The sequence below is a fragment of the Geotrypetes seraphini genome, chromosome 4 (assembly GCF_902459505.1).
Source record: "Geotrypetes seraphini chromosome 4, aGeoSer1.1, whole genome shotgun sequence".
Taxonomy (NCBI): Eukaryota; Metazoa; Chordata; class Amphibia; order Gymnophiona; family Dermophiidae; genus Geotrypetes; species Geotrypetes seraphini.
In genome coordinates, this window is record NC_047087.1 from 163,118,047 (window position 1) to 163,137,888 (window position 19,842).

The window sequence follows — 19,842 nt, forward strand, 5'->3', positions numbered from 1 at the left end:
TGTGGTTGGTTCGAAATCCTGATTGTGAGGGGTGAAGTAGGGTATGGTCTTCCAGGTAGTTGGTGAGGTATTGTGCAACTAGATCTTCTTTTATTTTAACGTATATTGGTATTGAAGCGATAGGTCTGTAGTTGGAGGGGTTATCTATTGGGCCTTTGTGATCTTTCATGATTGGGGTGATTAAGATCTCTCCAAGGTTCTGAGGGAATTGACCTTCCGTTAATGTGGTTTGAATCCATAGCATGAGGTTGGCTCTGAATGTGGTAGAGGCGTTTGATAACAGGTTGGTGGGGCAGTTATTTAGGTCACAAGCAGCTTGGCTGTAATTTTTGTAGAGTCGGTTCATATCCGACCAATGTAATACAGGGAAGTTGGACCAGCTTCTGTCTGCGGCGATGGCTTCTCCTGTTGAAGGGTTTGTTGTTATCTTGTCGAGGTGTGTGTGTGTATTGTTGAATGCAGTTCTGATCTTGCTGATCTTGTTTTTGAAATGATCTGCTAATTGGATAGCTGTCGGTGGGTTGTTTCCTTGTGTAGCTAGGTAAGGTTTGGTGTCAGTGAGGTTCTTTACTAGATTGAATAACTTTTTTGTGTCTAGGGTTTCCGTGCCTATCATTTTTGGAGTAGGTTCTTCTAGGCCACATGGCCTCCACTGTCCATGTCTCACCCCTGGCAAGACTCCATCTGCGAACTCCTCAGTGGACTCTAGCGTCCCAGTGGTCTCAAGCGATGGATCGTCTCTTAACAGCACATATCCGTACCATCGTCTCTTCTGTAGTCTCTTCATTGGTGGATGACCTCATCCAATCTTTCCAGAGGTCTCCTTTTTCGTTTGCCTCCTCATCAAAAGATCATCACCACAGACGCGTCTCCTTATGCATGGGGATGCGCATATGGACGATTTGCAAACTCAGGGTCTTTGGACTGCCAGAGAGAAGAAATTCCAAATCAATTTCCTGGAACTCAAAGCGATGTTTTATGCCCTTAAGGCATTTCAACATCTTCTCTGTCCTCAAGTCCTCCTCCTTTGCACGGACAATCAAGTATGCACTACATCAACAAGCAAGAAGGCACGGGTTCTCTCCTGTTGTGTCAGGAGGCTCAAAAAATTTGGACTTGGGCGACAGCTCGTAACCTGTTCTTGAAGGCTGTCTACATTCAAGGGGAGAAGAATTCACTAGCAGACAACCTCAGCAGAATCCTTCAACCTCATGAATGGGCTCGCGACTCTGTAACTCTAGTCCGTATTTGCTCAATGGGGCACTCCACAGGTGGACTTATTTGCAGCCCCTCACAATCACCAGTTGCCCCAGTTTTGCTCCAGACTTTACTCTCCTCTCTGTCTGGCGGCGGATGCTTTTCTTCTGGATTGGATGGGTCGGTTTCTATGCCTTTCCTCCATGTCCTCTCATGTTGAGAATTTTGTTCAAGCTCAAGAGAGAAGCAGCCACCATGATTTTCATTGCTCCATGGTGGCCCAGGCAACATTGGTTCTCCCTTCTTCTTCAACTCAGTTCCAGGGAACCCATACTTCTTCCAGTGTTTCCTACTCTGCTTACTCAAAATCAGCAATCTCTTTTACATCCCAACCTGCAGTCTCTACACCTGACAGCTTGGTTTCTCTTGGGCTGAGCTCTACTTAAACGCTCCTCTCTCAGCCTGTTCGTCAAATTATTGATGCCTCTAGGAAACCATCCACTTAGCACTGTTATCAACAGAAGTGGACAAGGTTATCGTCATGGTGTTTTCTTAATCATCATCATCCAACTTCTTTAGCAGTGGAGTTGGTGTTGGACTATCTTCGTTCTTTGTCTGACTCTGGACTTAAATCTACATCCATTCGAGTCCATCTCAGTGCTATTACTGCTTATCATGAACCAGTCCAAGGCAAACCGCTCATAGCTCATCCTTTAGTCTCTACATTCATGAAGGGGCTTTTCAATGTGAAACCTCCTCTTAAGCCTCCACCTGTCGTCTGGGATCTTAATGTGGTTCTTTCCAGTTTGATGAAACCACCATTTAAACCAATGGCTACAGCTCATCTCAAATTTCTTACCTGGAAATTAGTCTTTCTTATTGCTTTCAGCTCTGCCAGGAGGGTCAGTGAGTTACAAGCACTGGTAGCGGATCCACCTTTCACAGTTTTTCATCATGAAAAGATGGTTCTCTGTACTCATCCAAAGTTTCTTCCAAAAGTTGTCTCTGACTTTCACCTCAATCAGTCGATTGTTCTACCAGTATTTTTTCCTAAGCCTCATTCTCTTCCTGGAGAACAGGCCTTACATACTTTGGCTGTAAACGAGCTTTGGCTTACTACCTGGATTGCACAAAGCCACACAGAACCTCTCCCCAACTCTTCATCTCATTTGATCCAAATAAGTTGGGGCATCCTGTTTCCAAGAGAATGATTTCAAACTGGCTTGCCGCCCATAAAGTTTGAGCTATAGCAGCTTCTGTTGCTTTCCTCAGATCTACTCCCATTGAGGAAATCTGTAAAGCTGCCACCTGGCCCTCAGTTCATACCTTCACGTCTCACTACTGTCTGGAGTCATTCTCCAGAAGGGATGGGCACTTCGGCCACTCTGTATTACAAAATTTATTTTCCTAAAGGCCAACTCTCCCATCTCTCTTAGCTTGGAGGTCACCCATCAGTGAGAATATGCTGCCTGCTTGTCCTGGGATAAAGCACAGTTACTTATCGTAAGAGGTGTTATCCAGGGACAGCAGGCAGATATTCTCACAACCCTCCCACCTCCCCGGGTTGGCTTCTTAGCTGGCTTACCTTAATTGAGGAAAAAAACAAAAGGAAATGACCCCAAAATATCCACAAAGAAGAAAATCCAGAGAAAACCAAAAAAACTCTGTGGAGTGACGATGTTCCTAAATGGACTTTATTTGAAAGTATCAAAGTTCCAAAGGTACACTAAAATCATCCACATAAAAGTAAATCATCCACATAAGAGCCTTAAAGGACCTAGTCCGCTAGGGATACAGGACCTTAACTGAGGGACTGTGCACCTTCGTCGGGCGGGAAGGTACTCGTGCATGTGCGGTGCGGGCAGCCGAGAACTTTCCAATTTCTTAAAGTGGTCCGTACCGGGGTTCCGTTGGTGACGTCACCCATCAGTGAGGATATCTGCCTGCTGTCCCTGGATAACACTTGTTACGGTAAGTAACTGTGCTATTTTAGACCAGTAGCGAGGATTCCATGGCCTGCCAAGCTACTAGAATTCTGTTTTAGTACACAACTAGCTAAAGTCTTAGATCAAACAGATGGATTCCACAAATCACAACATGGCTTCAGGCCAAAGCACAACGCCAAATCCCTATTACTTGAACTAACATCTAAAGTAACATATCAACTCAGTAAAGGCAAGCAATCGATACTACTACAATTTGACATCTTGGCAGCTTTTGATGCGGTGGACCACTTACTCTTACTTCTCAAATTAAATGAACTTGGAGCAGATTGCGTAGCTGTAGTTGGTTTTAAAAAAGATTTGGAGAATTTCCTGGAGGAAAAGTCCATAGTCTGTTATTGAGAAAGACATGGGGGAAGCCACTGCTTGCCCTGGACTGGTAGCATGGAATATTGCTATTCCTTGGGTTTTGGCTAGGTACTAGGGACCTGAATTGGTCACCGTGAGAACAAACTAATGTGCTTGATGGACCATCGGTCTGACCAGTAAGGCTATTCTTCTGTTCTTATGTGTGGTATTACAATGATTTTCACAATTCTTAAAGAATAGAACATATGAAGTATAGAAAGACAACAAGAAATCCCAGCAATGGAAGGACAACTGCGGTGTTTCACAAGGCTCTCCACTATCGCATGTGCTGTTTAACATCCATTTGAGAGCTCTGGGAAGTAATCTGCCCTCGACCCAGGATCACATCCTCTCTTATGCAGATGACATCTTCATTCTTTGTATAGCCAAAGAATCAGTGTTCTCCCCAGAAATTTTTTCCAGCTGGGTGTCATGAAAAAATTGCCGGATGGGATGGGGAAATTTGGTGGTGGGGAAAATTAAATGTGCACTATTTTAAATTAATTTTTATTAATTATTTTCCAATGCTCAATATTGTAAGGATTGTTAGTCGATGGCCCCCAACAATGTATGGTGATAGGGGTTACATGAGAGGCGCCCTTACACACGCCAGGTCCCAGGTTCAGTTCCCTCACAGAAGATTCACCAGGAGTAGAATCCAATAAGAAACACAGCCAGAGGTGATTGCATAAAGAATATATTCTAGAAATAGGCTTACAGAAAAGCAATATTTATAAGCATTACAATTAAGCATTACAATTAATGCGAGAGCAAAGCAGTTTCCCTACCTTACAGAGTTCAGAGTACAGAGTTCTGCCTTAAAGAGACAGAGAGTCTGAAGTTCTAAGGAGAGCCAGAGAGAGAGAAAGGGGGATGGGGTGATGGTCTAAGTTTCGGGTTCCATAGATAAAGAGAAGGATAGACAGAGAGATAGACAGAGAAAGAGAGAGCTTAAGAGAAACAAGAGAGGACCAGAGTGCCAAGAGCCAAGAGAGGGGGGTGATGCTGCGAGGGGGCTTTTATAGTTTGGAAACTTATTCTAAAAACCAGAATCTATTGAGCTTCAATAGAAGTTAAATCTCCCCCCTTCTTCGTAGATAGGAGAAAAATAGGCTGTAGTCATATATGTATTTCCAGTTTGTCTCTGACAGTAGTTTCTGATTAATTTTAGTTATCTGTGCACCTGGACCCATTGTCCTAAGCACTCTCTTAATCAGACATTAACACATTAACACCTTTTAGCTAATCATGATTTAATCAGGGCTACTTAAAACAGTCTCCCTGCCCTCAGGGTCTATCTGCATTCACATGCCAGAGTCAGATTGATATAATTTCCCATAGGCCTTTGCTGACATTAGTTATGCCAACTGAAAATGCTGAATGCTAGCAATAGCTATGCTGACAAATATAACTTCCTTTTTTAAGGGTTGACATTTAGGCAGTGTTCCAGTAGCATTTAAGCCAACCTTGTAAAAAAGTAATTCAGATCCTCTTATTCCAAATAACTACTGGCCAGTATCAAACCTTCCATTTCTTTCAAAACTACCGTACTTGAGAGAGTGGTATTCAACCAACTTCAAACTCATGTTGAATCAGTTAATGCTATGCATCCTCGGCAATCTGGGTTTTGTTTAAGACATAGCACAGAGACAGTAGTTCCTGCCTTAGGGCTTCTTATACAAAGCTGCGATAGCAATTCTGCCACAGCAAATGTACTGAAGCCCAAAGAAATTGAATGGACTTTTGTGCATTTGCAATGGAAGAATCGCTACTGTGGCTTTGTAAAAAGGGGTCCTTACTGAGTGAACTCCATAGTCATCTAGACCAGTGTTTCTCCATTTCTTCAAGCCAAGTACCCCTTAAGTGTAACAAATACCAACCAACCAAGTACCCCAGCCCAAGCTCCACCCCTGACCCTACCTCCATAATAGTTCTAATTGTAATGCAATTTCTTCCATTCATTTTTCATGTACACACAATATAATCTTATTATTCACAATGGTAACCACAAAATTTAAAAAAACAAAGCACACTGTATGCAGAGAAAATGATAATTATTTATATTTGTTTTATTTTTCAAAGAGGTTAAGGCAGATGACTAAAATATGCAACAACTATAGTAAAATAGAAAAATATAGTGTAAAATATAAATAACAGATTATAAATTCTCAAAACTGACATATTTTGATCACTAAATTGAAAATAAAATCATTTTTCCTACCTTTATTGTCTGGTGATTTCATGAGTCTCTGGTTGCATTTCCTTCTGACTGTGCATCCAATATTTCATTTTCTGCTTCCTGCACGCTTCCTCTCCTCCGGACCTCATTTTCTTACCCAACCAACATCTGTGTCCCTCCATGAGTCCAACTTTCCTTCCTCTCTCCTCCACCCCTATTGGCAACATGTCTCCCTTTCTGTTCTTCCTCAGGGTCTTCCCCTCCCCCCTCTGTCTCTTCTGTCTGCACCTCCCATAGTCCAGCATCTGCCTCATGCCATAGAAAGATGATGGCAGATAAAGACCAAATGGCCCATCCAGTCTGCCACTTTGGTCCAGAGCTCTGTCTCTCTTTTGCTTACAACCCCCCCTATCCTCCATGTTCTCTTTTCTTCCAGGTCTTTCTCTGCCTCTCTCTCTTTCTCTCCTTCCTCCCTTCTTGGTCCAGAGTCTTTCCACCTCTCTGCAGTCTCTTTCTCTCTTCCCTATATACACCCCCAAGTTCAACCTCTGCACCCTCTCTTATTCCTCCCCTTTGTTTCAGGTTTCTCCCTCTATCTTCCTTCTGCTAACATTTCGAGTCCTCCCACCTTTGTTTCAGGTCTTTCTGTAGCTCTCACTCTCACTGTCTTCCACTTCCCCAGGGCCTGGCATATGCATCTCTCTCCTCGGTTCAGGGTGTTTCCCCTCTCTGCAGTCTCTTTCTCTTCTTCTATACCCCTTTAGTCCAGCATCTGCCCTGTCTTCCCCCTCCCTTTTGGTTTAAATCTACTTTCCCCCTCCTCAAGGTCCTTTTCTGTCTTTCTCTTTCTCCTCCTCTTCTCTCCCCCACCCCCCATGTCCAGATCCAGCATCTCTGAAAAGTTTTTTAAAAAGTTACCGACTAATTCATACGCCCTTTCCGCTGTAATATCAACCATAACTCCTCCCAAACTTGCTCATATTCTTCTTTTTGAAACTCCCTGAGCGCGGAAGCATAACCAATCGTACCTCAAAACTACCCTATACTGAGCAACAGACTCTGAGCGCTTAATGTCTGCGCTGTAGTGTCCAACTTCTTTTCGATTTGAGTCAGGGTTGCTAGATGGCAAAAAAATTTTCCACCAAACTTATGGCCAAAAGTAACTTGTGTCGGAGCAGCCCAAACAATTGCCGCTGAAAACACCTCTAATTTATCAAACAAATACATCATACAAATACAAACTGTTTATTTATACACTGCACATATCCCAAACAATCCATAGGCTATTCTTTTGTTTTTATGCGATTCAAAAAGACATGGGGTATACACACAGCATCCCCCATTTGGGAAAAGAATAAAGTATAGTATACTTCCAATCAAAGCAAAACATAACTCCCCCTCCCCTCCCCCCCCCCAAAAAAAAAAAACGGAGCTCATGGGGTGGGGGAAAAGAGGTTATCTGCACAGAGTGAGAGGATAACTTACATAGATCGGTAGGTTCAACTCTAGAGAACTTTATAAAACCCATCAAAGAGGTCACGTGGTGTCATGAGCACCTGAGGACGTCTCCTCGCTCGCTCCGGGGCTGCCCTGCCGACTTTCTGCTAAAATCTGACGAACGAACCCCGCTCTTCGTGCGCACGCCACGGATTGTGATTGCGCTAGTGCATGGAAAAATATCTTACTAGATCCAGGGATCTCATGCAGGCTAAATCAGCGCGCAAGGACCGAGATCGGGTGCGGCCTGGTGACTCCAAAATGGTGGCGAGCCCCGCGGCGGCGGTCTCGAGCCTTATAGAAGCCGCGTTGTGCGACATCAAGGAAGCTCTTGCCCAGGTCTTGGGACCGAAATTGGAAGTGATAACGGCGCAGATAGCCAATATCGAGACGCTGCTGGAAACAGCGTCGGCACGCACAACGGAGCTTGAGCAGCGGGTTTCTTCCCTGGAGGACGCAGGTATCACCCAGAGTGCTGATCTCCTTGCATTACAGGCGCAGGTTCGGGCCCAAGCTGATAAATTGGACGACCTGGAAAACCGGTCCCGTCGCTCGAACCTGCGCCTGATGGGAGTCCCGGAAACGCTCCCGGATCGCTCGCTTCCGGAATTGCTGGAGGGGTGGCTGCGAGAGGAGCTGCCGCTCTCTTCTGCTGCGGGGCCTGTGCGCATTGAAAGAGCGCACCGTTTGGGCCCTCGCCCTGGCCTGGAAACCAGACCACGTGTGGTCATCTTAAAGCTCTTAAACTTCAGGCACAAAGTGGAGATTCTACAACAGTACAGAACCAAGAAAGACACTTTGAAATATGATGGCTCACCGATTCGCATTAGCCAAGATTACTCTATGGCCCTGCAGGAGAGGAGGAAGCCTTTTTATTCACTGTGTGCACAGTTATCGGAGCTCAAGCAGAGGTTCCAATTCAACTACCCAGCTATATTGCGGATCCAGCGAAATGGGATCTGGAAATCCTTTCACTCGCCGGATGAGGCAGCTGCATTTATTAAGCTTCTTGGTAACCCAGATCCGGGAGCAGACTGACTGAACTGACATTAGTCATGCAATGTGGTTTGTTTGTGACATTTGCTAGTTCTGGTTCATTAGCGGGGGGACTTTGTCTTTTGGGCCCTTAGGGGCGCACACTCTGATGGGGCGGGGCGGCCCTGGACGGGACGTCTCGGGTGACCTCTTAGCTCCCACATGTGGGGGAAGATTGGGGCTGTTGGGGGGATTTGGGGAGAGGGGGGGTCCTGGGTGGCAGCAGCACTGTCATTTTGGTTTTCTTTTTCAGGGTTGTCATGGGCCATTTTCTTTCAGATTGGTGAGGATGTCTGCATGGCGTGTGTGTGTGAGTCTTGGGGTGGGGCTGGGCGCCCTAGAACTCTGTTTACTAGAAACCTTTGCTAGCTGTGGTGGGTCTGGTGTTGGCCTCTGATGGGTGACCGGAAGTTGCGTATACTTTCCTGGAATGTATCGGGCATTTCTTCCCCTGCCAAACGCACAAAAATTTTGTCTCAACTGAAACATCACTCGGCAGACATAGCCTGTCTACAAGAGACTAGACTTACGGATTTAGAACACCAGAAATTACGCCGGGGTTGGGTTGGGGACTTGCATTATGCCTCCTCCCCTGGAAGAAGGGCGGGGGTGGCGATTCTATTTAGGAAGGGCCTGCAGTGTACAGTTCAGGTTCTGAGGCGTGACACTCAGGGTCGTTACCTCTTGGTGCGGGTGGTTGGACCTGGGGGGCCCTTTCGGCTTTTGGTGGGATATGGCCCTAACAAATATCAACATTCCTTTTTTCAAAACTTTGTTAATATCTGTTTGCGAGATTCAGACTGTCCCCTGATTGTAGTGGGTGATTTGAATCAGGTAATGGACCCGGGCGTGGATCGCTCTGGAGGAACGGGGATATCGTCTGGGAGACAGACTAAGGGAATCCCTTATCTTTGTCGAGCTCTGGGACTGGTGGATCCTTGGCGGCTACTACACCCCACGGAGAGAGATTACACTCACCAGTCCAGAGCCCATGGTTCTTTCTCCAGGATTGATTATGCGCTTTTATCTGAAACGCTGTTCGCTCAAGTCTCGGAGGCTACCATTGGCCCTCTTGAGGTGTCGGACCACCACATGATTTGGCTAGATGTTGCAGTGGGGGGCCCTGTGAGTTCGGGGGTGGGATGGAGATTTCCTGCGTACTTGCATGAAGACATTCATTTTCGGGAATTTCTAATGAACAAATGGGAGGCCTATTGCTCCTTTAATGCGCAACACATAGAACAACCTATTTTATTTTGGGACACAGCTAAAGCGGTGTTGCGTGGAGATATTATAGCTTACATTGCCTCTAGGACCAGACGCATTGCACATCGCATAGTACAACTTGAGCGTCATTCGCGGCAGTTGAAACGTGAACTGCTGAATTCCCCGTCGGTGGCCACTAATGACATGTATAAAACGGTTTTGGCTGAGTTGAATACCCTTATCCATGAACGCACGAAAAAATTGTTATTTTATAGAAAGTTTCGATTCTATAAACACGGAAACAAGGCGGGGAAATTGCTAGCATCAGTAACTAAAAGCTGGTCGGGTTCTAGATATATTCCTATGATCCGAGAGACCTCGGGGAACATATTGACCTCAGCAGTGGCAATTGCAGATTGTTTCAAAAATTATTTTGAGGCCTTTTATGCTTTCCCGGGTCCCTATATGGGTCCTGATGTGAGTGATTACTTAGAGGATGCGGGGATGCCCAAATTATCGCCAGCCCAGAAATCTAGATTAGATAGGCCCTTACACACACAAGAGGTGTTACGAGCAATACAAACATTGAAGACTTGCACGGCTCCGGGGCCGGATGGTTACTCTCCGGAGTTCTATAAGATCTTATCATCGGTCCTGGGGGAGCCCCTGCTGAATTATTATTCGGCAGTTCGCGACTGCGGTGCATTTCCCTGCTATGCGAATGACGCTCTCATCACTTTGATTCCAAAGCCATCTAAACCGCCCACCGAGATCGAATCCTACCGGCCGATTTCGCTCTTGAACGTTGACATAAAAATCTTAGCTCGGGTGCTGGCAGATAGGTTAGCACCTTTGTTGCCTTCCATCATAGTGCCAGAGCAGGTGGGTTTTGTTCGGGAGCGGCACTCGGTTTTGAACGTTCGGAGAGTGTTGATGGCGTTCTCGCGGGCACAACATACTCAATGTCCATGTCTGCTATTCGGATTGGACGCGGCAAAGGCCTTTGACAAGGTTCAGTGGCAGTATCTATTTCAGGTATTACAGCATATAGGACTCCCGGACAGTTACTTGGCCTTGCTCCGACCGCTCTACTCAGACCCCACAGCCTCGATATTGGTTAATGGGGTGCGCTCTACTGGCTTCCTTGTGGGTAGGGGGACACGCCAGGGATGTCCATTGTCTCCGCTGCTCTTCTTGTTGTATTTGGACCCTCTGTTGCGTACTCTCCAGAGAGATGATGAGATTGTAGGATTGTCTGAGGGCTCTGCCCAGTTGCGGGTGTTGGCATTTGCGGATGACCTTTTACTCACTCTGGGGGACCCTCATCGATCCCTGTCTCGAGCGTTGGACATCCTTGACGAATTTCATCTTTACTCTGGCTTGACCCTTAACAAGCAGAAATCCCTGGCTTTGCCAACTTCAGATGCAGTACGTCAGGGTTGGCAAGGGGAGTTTCCATTACAATGGGCTTCTTCTTCCTTGCGTTACTTGGGGGTGGTTATACCTCGGGACCTGGATAGGCTGTACACTGCAAACATCTTACCTCTGCTCCGTTGTACGGAGTCCACTCTTTCTAACTGGAGACGATTTCCCTTGTCCCTTTCGGGCCGTATTGCCCTCTACAACATGATGATCCTGCCCCAATGGCTCTATATCCTACAGATGCTCCCCATCATGCTCTCCCCTGCTCATGTATCTCAACACAATTCTCACCTTAATACATATCTATGGCAGGGGAAGCGGGCTAGGATTTCTTTATCCAAGTTGATGTTACCTCGTAGGAAAGGGGGGTTGGGTCTCCTGAGTGTTTCTAGATTTAACCTTGCTTGCCAGTTAAGACATATCCATGATTGGTTTTGTGATACTAAATATTTTTCTTTACCGGAGATTGAATGTTATTGCTTTAAACCCTACCATTTTAGTTATTTATTACATGCTCTCCACTTGCCAGACCTACCACAGCTTCGCTCTCATCCACTTCTACCGGCCATGCGCAGAGCTTGGAAATCCCTGTGCAGACTGTTGAAGATCAATTCCAGGGTGACGTCTTGCTTGCCCATTGCTGGCAATGGAGATTTTTCACCTGGCCTAGATTCTGGACCGTTTCATCGCTGGACTTCAGTGGGGCTTCAGTACATCTCCCAGGCCGTACACCAAACGGGACTTCCTATCTCCTTTACTGACCTAACCACACAGTTCCACTTCACCGCTGCTGATTGGTTTGCCTACAGACAATTACAGCATTACTTGCGGAACTTGACACCGGCGGTGCTGTGTGAGGAGACCTACACTAAACTACACGAAGTCCTTGGGCTGACAGCACAGGACCTGATACCCCTGAAAATGTATCATGGGTTGCTACTAGACTGCTTGGGAGATATAGATTTCCCGGCCTCGTCCAGGAAATGGACGGAGGATTTGCGGGTGTCCATCACAGCTGACATGATTCGAAAGGGACTTTGCTTGGGGAACGCCCTACGCCTCTCTTCCATGGAGTGGGAACGCAATTATAAATTCCTCTTGCGAGCCTTCTATCCCCCCAAGAGAGCTCATGTAATGGGGATTAGTGCGGAGCACAGCTGTGGTAAATGCGAACAACCCATGGCATCTTTTGGACATATGTTCTGGACCTGCCCACTGGTGTCTGCCTTTTGGTTGCAATTGGTATCTGCTGTGGCCCAGCTATGGGGGTGCTCTTGGAGACTCCATCCGAGTTTCCTCATTACTCTACAGATTCGTTTCCATCCGCCCAAGCCGGGCTGTTCGGCCTTTCTTAAGAGGACTATACTGCTGGGGAGGAAGTGTGTTCTGTTGCAGTGGCTTTCTTCTCAACCCCCGACTGTTCAGCAGTGGAGAGCATTAATGCTACAGCAAATGTTGCTGGAGCGCAGAGACATAGTGGACATGTCAGCCAAGGCAGGCAGACTTTTTCGTCAATGTTGGTATTCTTTCAGTTTGACCTTTATTCCCTATGTTCGTAGACAACTCTGGGATGCTTGAGATGCTTCTTGTTTATTTATCACACTGGTTCAAGTTGCTGCTGCCTGGGTGGGGTGGGAGGGGGGAATGGGGGGGATTGGGAATTGAGCTGGTATGGAGAAAAAGTTTTGTTTATTGTATGCTGTTTTTACTCTCTTGTTCAATAAACATATTTACACATAAAACCCATCAAACCGCTGAGACTGTCCCGCAGGATTAAATAAAGGGGGTGGCTGACAGTTTCACGCCATAGCTTCTCCTCCTTCTCAATTACCTTCCCCAATTATCTTCCATTCAACCCCTCTACATACAAAATAATAAAAAGGAGGGGGGGGGGGTTGAATAGAAATAAATAAAATAAATGCAGGATCGAACTTAGAAGTCAGCGGCCCATCAGTCTGCCTTAGGAGGCCTGCATTCTGTTGTCAGCTCATCTCTCTCTCCTCCTCCCTTACAACTTTCTATTTTTAGCTTCTCTAGGCTGCAAATTTTGACTCTTTTTTATTTTTTTTATTTTTACAAAACTGGTGGGACATGGGAAAAAAAGACTACAAGAAAAATCTGTCCTGGCGAGGCAGTCAGTAACAGTGGGATCTGAATCGCCAGCACATTCTCTCATTACACGAAGGCTGTCACTGCTCAGGGAAGGGAATACAGACTGTACAGTTGGCGGCAGCGCACGCGCACACACACACCAGTGTTCTCCCCAGACATTTTTTCCAGCCGGGTGGCATGAAAAAGTAGCTGGGTGGGGCGCGATGGGAAAATTTGGTGGTGGGGAAAATTAACCCCCTCTTTTACTAAGGTGCGCTAACATTTTTAGCACGCGCAAACTCCTGCGCTACACGGGAAAACTAACGCCAGCTCAATGCTGGCATTAGCGTCTTAACACGTGTGGTAATTCTGTGTGCTCTAAGCACACGCTAAAACTATTTTCGCAACTTAGTAAAAGAAGCCCTAAATGTGTACTATTTTTGTTAGTTAATTATTATTATTTTCCAATGCTCAATATGACTTCCTTTTTTAAGGTTTGACACTTGTGCCAGAATATTTTTACTTAATTTAAGAAGCATCCAATGCTAGAAGGGAATAATTAGATATTTGCCCTCTTTCAAATGGTATAGAGCAGGGATCTCAAAGTCTCTCCTTGAGGGCCGCAATCCAGTTGGGTTTTCAGGATTTCCCCAATGAATATGCATTGAAAGCAGTGCATGCACATAGATCTCATGCATATTCATTGGGGAAATCCTGAAAACCCAACTGGATTGCAGCCCTCAAGGAGGGACTTTGAGACCCCTGGTATAGAGGTTTAAAAAAGGGAAAGGTGTTAATGAAGTCATTAGGTTCAATTTAGCCATTTATTTCTGCATGTATTTAAACAACTAAAAAAAAAAGATAAATATAGCTCATCCAGTCATACAAGAATGGCTCTACAGCAGGAGTACCCACACTTTTTGGGCTTGCGAGCTACTTTTAAAATAACCAAGTCAAAATGATCTACCAACAATAAAATTTTAAAAAACACAAAGCACACTGTACGCAGAGAAAATGTTAATTATCATTTATATTCCGTGAGTTTTCAAAGAGGTCAAGGCAGATGACTTTATGCAATGTCACCTCAGGAACAACTGTAGAAAAAGAAACAAATATACCCCCTCCCTTTTTACTAAACCACAATAGCGGTTTTTAGCGCAGGGAGATGTGTTGAATGCCCTGCACTGCTCTCGATGCTCATAGGCTCCCTGCGCTAAAAAACGCTATTGCAGTTTAGTATAAGTGGGCCATAGTGCAAAATATAGACAGCAGATATAAATTCTCAAAATGGACACATTTTGATCACTAAATTGAAAATAAAATCATTTTTCCTACCGTTTTGTCTGGTGATTTCATGAGTCTCTGGTTGCACTTCCTTCTTCTGACTGTAAATCCAATATTTATTTCTTTCTGCCACTTCCCTTTTCTTTCTGTCTCTCTTTCTTTCTCTCTCCCCCCTGACTGCCTGTTTCTCTCTCCCTCTGCCCCCTCTTTATTTCTGCCTTTCTTTCTCTCTCCCCCTGTCCCTCCCAAGCCATCACGCCGATTTATCCACTTTCCCCATTCTTTCCCTACCCCGTAAGCCACCACGCCGATTTCTCCCTGCTGCTTCCCTGAGCTAGGCCAGGCATGTACAAGCGCTGGACTCACAAGACTTTACCTCTGACGTCAATTCTAACATCGGAGAGGAAGTTCCAGGCCAGCCAGGCAGCGATTGGCTGGCCCAGAACTACCTCATTGACGTCATAATTGACGTCAGAGGTGAAGTCTTGTGAGTCTGGTGCCTGGCCTGGCTCGGGGAAGCAGGAAGAAAAAGATTGCAAAGGCAAAGCAATCGACTCACATTGCCTTTGTGATCTACTGGTTGATCGCGATCGACCATTTGGGCACCCCTGCTGTTATGGTATCCTGTCCTGACCTGAGAAAAGGGGTTTAGTCCCAAAAAAACTGCCTTATTTCAATTTCCTATTTATAAACTTTAATTAATACAGTTACAATACTACTTGATTCTACGTAAAGCAACAAAAAAAATTTTTTTCTACCTTTTGTCGTTTCTGCTTTAATTATCTTCTCTTCAGCGTTTATCCTCGCTCCCTTCCATGCAACATCTGTCCTCTCTTTGCCCCTTCCACCCAGCCTCTGCCCTCTCTCTCTCTCTCTATCCTTTCCATCTACTGTCCACCCTCTCTCTGCCCCTTGCATTCTCTGTCCACCCTCTCTGCCCTTTCCATCCAGTGTCCGCCCTTTTTCTGTTCTATATGGCATCTTCCCTCTTTCTATGTCCCTTCAATAAACTGTATATCCTGTGCCCTTTCTCTCCTTTGTACATGATTCATTTCAGTTTCACCCCTCCCCTATGCTCTGGCATCTCTCTCTTCTCCTTTCCTTCCTTTCTTCCCACTCCACCCCATGGTCTGGCATCTCTATCTCCTTCCCTTCTCTTCCCCATGCCCTAGCATCTCCCTCTCCCCCCATGGTCTGGTAGCTCCTTTCCTTTCCCTCCCTCCCATGGTCTTGGCATCTCTTGCCTCTCCTCTCCCTTCCCTAATCTTCCTTCTCCCCAATTAGGTGCTGCTGCAGCAGCATTTCTCATCTCCCTCCCCCTCCCCAATTGGGTGCTGCTGCAGCACTTTTCTTCCCCCCCCCCAAATTGGGTGCACCAGCTTTTCTCTTCGCCCTCCCCCTCCAAAAAAAAATTGGGTCAGCAGCAACATTTCTCTTCCCTTCCCCCCCCCAAAATGGGTGCAGCAGCAGAATATTTTTCTTCCCCCTCCCCTCCCCTATTCGGTGCAGCAACAGCATTTCTCTTCCCATCCTTCCCAGCTCACAAACCTGGTAGTCGCTAGGCAAGTTGTAAGCTTCCCTCTATCGCTGACCTATCTTTCATAGATCAGCGATGGAGGGAAGCTTACAACTTGCTGCTTTTACTTGCTTCGGGCCTTCCTCTTTGCCGGGTCCTGCCTACTTTCTGTTTCCGTGAAGGCAGAACCCAACAGCGAGGAAGGCCCGAAGCAAGTAAAAGCAGTAAGTTGTAAGCTTCCCTCCGGGGCTCTGCGTGCGTGCTGGCTTCCCTTCTCTCCGAAACCGGAAGTTGCGTCCCGTGGGGGGGAGGGAAGAGAAGGGAAGCCGGCATGCACACAGAGCCCTGGAGGGAAGCTTACAATTTACTGCTTTTACTTGCTTCGGGCCTTCCTCGCTGCCGGGTCCTGCCTTCACAGAAACAGAAATTAGGCAGGACCCGGCAACAGGAAGGCCCGAAGCAAGTAAAAGCATGCTGGCAAAAAAAAAAAAAAAAGGCAGGCGTCAAACAAAATTTTCGGCGGTGAGTCAGCCCGGGAAGGAGCATCGGCGGCAGCAGCAGCAGGATTAGCTGGGCGGTCATCTAAATCAGCCGGGCGCAGCGCCCGGCTGTAAGGCCCTGGGGAGAACACTGCACACACAAAGTACACACGCCTCTCACACTTATGAAAGCTACTGGTAAAAAAAACCCCACCGGTTCACCTTCAAACCTCCTCCCTCACTCTCCATGTTCCTACCCTAGCTGCTGGCTGTCTACCCCAGGATCTCTCCACTCTGCAGGTTGTAAATGAGCTGCTTCCAGTTGGCAATGGTTTGTCCAAAGGTTTTGCTCTCCTCCTTGGCCATGGCGGGCTCGCTAGTATTGATGCTCTTCCCTTACCTACGGTGGCACGGCTCTTTCTCAAAGTTGAAGGTCCTGCTGCGGCGCTGGAATTTTCGTTGGCTTACTTAGGGCACAATGGACCAATCTCAAACGACCTCAGAGTTCTAAGGTCGTTTGTGATTGGCCCGTTGTGCTGCAGCTGAACCAATGAAAAAAAACCCCTCAGCAATAGGAGGTCCGGAACCAGCCAAAAAGTAGCCCAAAAAATCAGAGAGTTTCATGAGCTCCTGTAATAGAACCGCTGTAGTCCCATAGACTAGATTTTGAAAGGTAATTGTGGTTTCACTATTTAACAAGTGCTGTTCCAGACTGTCTGTCTGAAATTCACAGCCGGGCACTCACTTAAATTAGCCGGGAGGGGCACCTGGCTAAAAGTCGCTATGGAGAACACTGAAGAATTATTTGATAGTACCCTAAATTGCTTCAAAAATACTATACATGATGAGAAACTTCCTCAAACTAAACAAATCAAAGAGAAGAATATTATGGTTCGAAGTCTATAACTCTCTACCTAGCACAGAACTAGAACTGTCCACAGGCAAGAGACTAAAGATAGAAAATTCCTCCAAAGTACTGGGAATTACACTAGATTCAAACTTGTCCTTCAACACACATTAACTCTGGTCAAAAAAATTCTTCTTTAAGATGAGACTGAGGACAATAAGACTGGTCCTAACCCAGGTCAGTTTCAGGACAGTAGCACAGTCGAGAGAACGTGAACTCTCAGGCCTTGAGCATGCACACATGCTCAAGGCCCAGCACAGGAGGCAGATCTTCAGGCACCGGCACCAACGCACAGGACATGCTGGTGCCGGTGCCGGTGCGAAGGCTACACTAAAGTAAGAAGAGGGTTCGGGTGGGTTGGGGGGACCTCAGGTCGCGTTGGGGGGGGTGCCCAATGGCGACGGGAGGGTGCCCAATGGCGGCGGGGGGTGCCGGATCACGGGGGGAGGGTGCCGGTTCGTGGGGGGGGGGCCTTCGTGGGGAGCAATGCCGGTTCTCGTGGGTGGGGGAGCAGCGCTGCTGGCCTCGGGGGGGGGGGGAGGGGAGGTGGGAACATATCAAAGCGAGTTTCCATTATTTCCTATGGGGGAAACTCGCTTTGATAAACGAGCATTTTGGATTATGAGCATGCTCCTGGAATGGATTATGCTCGTAATCCAAGGTACCACTGTATTTCCATATGGGTTCAGGTGCTTTATTCTAGAAGCCTTCAAAGCAGTAGGAGCCGTGTGCATGTCCTTTATAGATGTTACAGTTGCTTCTTCTCCCAAGAGAGGTGGTGGAGAGTAAAACTGTGACTAAGTTCAAAGAAGTGTGGGATGAACACAGAGGATCTAGAATCAGAAAATAATATTAAAAATTGAACTAAGGCTAGTACTGGGCAATCTTGCACGGTCTGTCTGTATATGGCCGTTTGGTGGAGGATGGGCTGGGGAGGGCTTCAATGGCTGGGAGGGTGTAGATGGGCTGGAGTAGGCTTTAACGGAGATTTTGACAGTAGGAACCCAAGCACAGTACCGGGTAGAGCTTTGGATTCTTGCCCAGAAATAGCTAAGAAAAATTTTTTTTTTTTAAATTTAAATTAAATCAGGTTGGGCAGACTGGATGAACCATTCGGGTCTTTATCTGCTATCATCTACTATGTTACTATGCTACTATGTATATTAGCAGCTTGGGAGTTCATTGCATAACTGGGCCTCATCAGAGACCTCCTTTAACAGGAAAGTGATCCAAGGAATGCTGTTTTCCATCCTTCTAAATTTACAATTTTGATATCCTCTAATAGTCCATATTGGTGAGGAGAATTACATATATAATTTTACTTTTTTTGTTAATGTTTACAGGTGCAAATGGTTCTGCTATGGTGCGGGTCCTGAGTGTTTCCACTGCAGAAAGAATCTTGCTAAAGGGCATTGTTGGTGGAGTTGCTGACCTGGCTTTTGCTCACCTGAACTCCAACCAATTGTCTTGCCTAGACGAGGCTGGTAACCTTTTTGTCTGGCAGCTGACCATGGAAAATGAGAAAATTCAGTATCCTTATCCAGTCATATTAAAATATTTTATATGGAATATATACAGTATAGTTTTCAGTTAACTAGAATGGGAGACTAATGAGGGGAGAAGTGCATGAACTTTGAAAACAGGAGAGAATGATTTTCTGTGATCTATACAAATGTGACAATGATTAATTGTTAGACTAAAATTAGTTAAGTAAAATTTATCATGCCAGTTTTAAATGCAATTTATTTTCTGTTACATCCACTCAGGAGTCTATACGTATGGTGATCATTCCATTCCCGTGAACTAGACTTCCAGAAGTGTGAATACTTACAGTTTTGAGCACCTCTCACATGGAGGTGGAGCCCAGTGTCCCCTTTCAGTTTTTCTTCTGCAAGTGAACTGTGTCTCTGCTCTGCTTAATTTTCTGTTAGAAGTTCATTTTTCTGAGGCTTTGCTGCCCTGAGACACCATACTTGGAGATTCTTTACCTGGAAACGGATGCCGGTTCTACTGATCCAGACTGTAGCTCTGCAGGGCAAGCCTTCAGGTGGACCTGGGGAGTCAGCCTGCTGTCGGAGACTTCAGGGCTCAGGATCCTTTCCCCTGGGAGCCAGCTCGCCTTCTGAGTTTCTCAGTGGCTTGAGCGCAGACTGTGGGTGCCCTGTGTAAGAACCCTTGGGGTATTGGCATTGGCTGCGTATTTGACCCCCCCCCCTCTTTCCTGGTCGTGCTTCGAGATTCCGTGGGTATGGAGGTTTCGGTTGGGGGCAATATGACTGGAAACCCGAATATTTCTTTGTTTGGAAATCAATTTTGGAAGTATGTGAGGCAGAAAATCCTTTCCATTCTTCCAGCTGCACAGAAAAGCTGACAGGCAGGCACCTCAACAAAACTTTGAGTACAGTCCCATTACTTCCTGCGGGAAAATCAGGTTGGGTCAAAAAAAAATCTCAATTTTGATGGTCTCCTACCTTCAAAATCCCTGTTTCTGTGTTTTCCAAAAGTCTCCATGGGCCGTTTTTGGCATGATTTTACTGGTGGCCATCTTGGAATTCAATAGATCTTTTCTTCAGAAGCCTCTATATGCCTCAAAACCCCATGATTTTGATGTAAATTGATAAGGATGGACTCCTCAGGGTTGATGTCACCATTTATCCCAGGACAAGCAGGCAGCATAT

The 19,842-nt window shown here is 46.2% G+C and overlaps 1 protein-coding gene across 4 annotated transcripts in view; it reads left to right on the forward strand.

The window, feature by feature from the left end:
* Positions 1–19,842, forward strand: part of EDC4 (enhancer of mRNA decapping 4) — a 1,195,251-nt gene that overhangs the window by 168,533 nt on the left and 1,006,876 nt on the right. For all 4 annotated transcript variants that reach the window (XM_033940763.1, XM_033940759.1, XM_033940760.1 and 1 more), the window contains exon 5: positions 18,508–18,694. In XM_033940763.1, the coding sequence (XP_033796654.1) occupies positions 18,508–18,694 (187 nt within the window). The remainder of the gene's footprint in view (positions 1–18,507; positions 18,695–19,842) is intronic.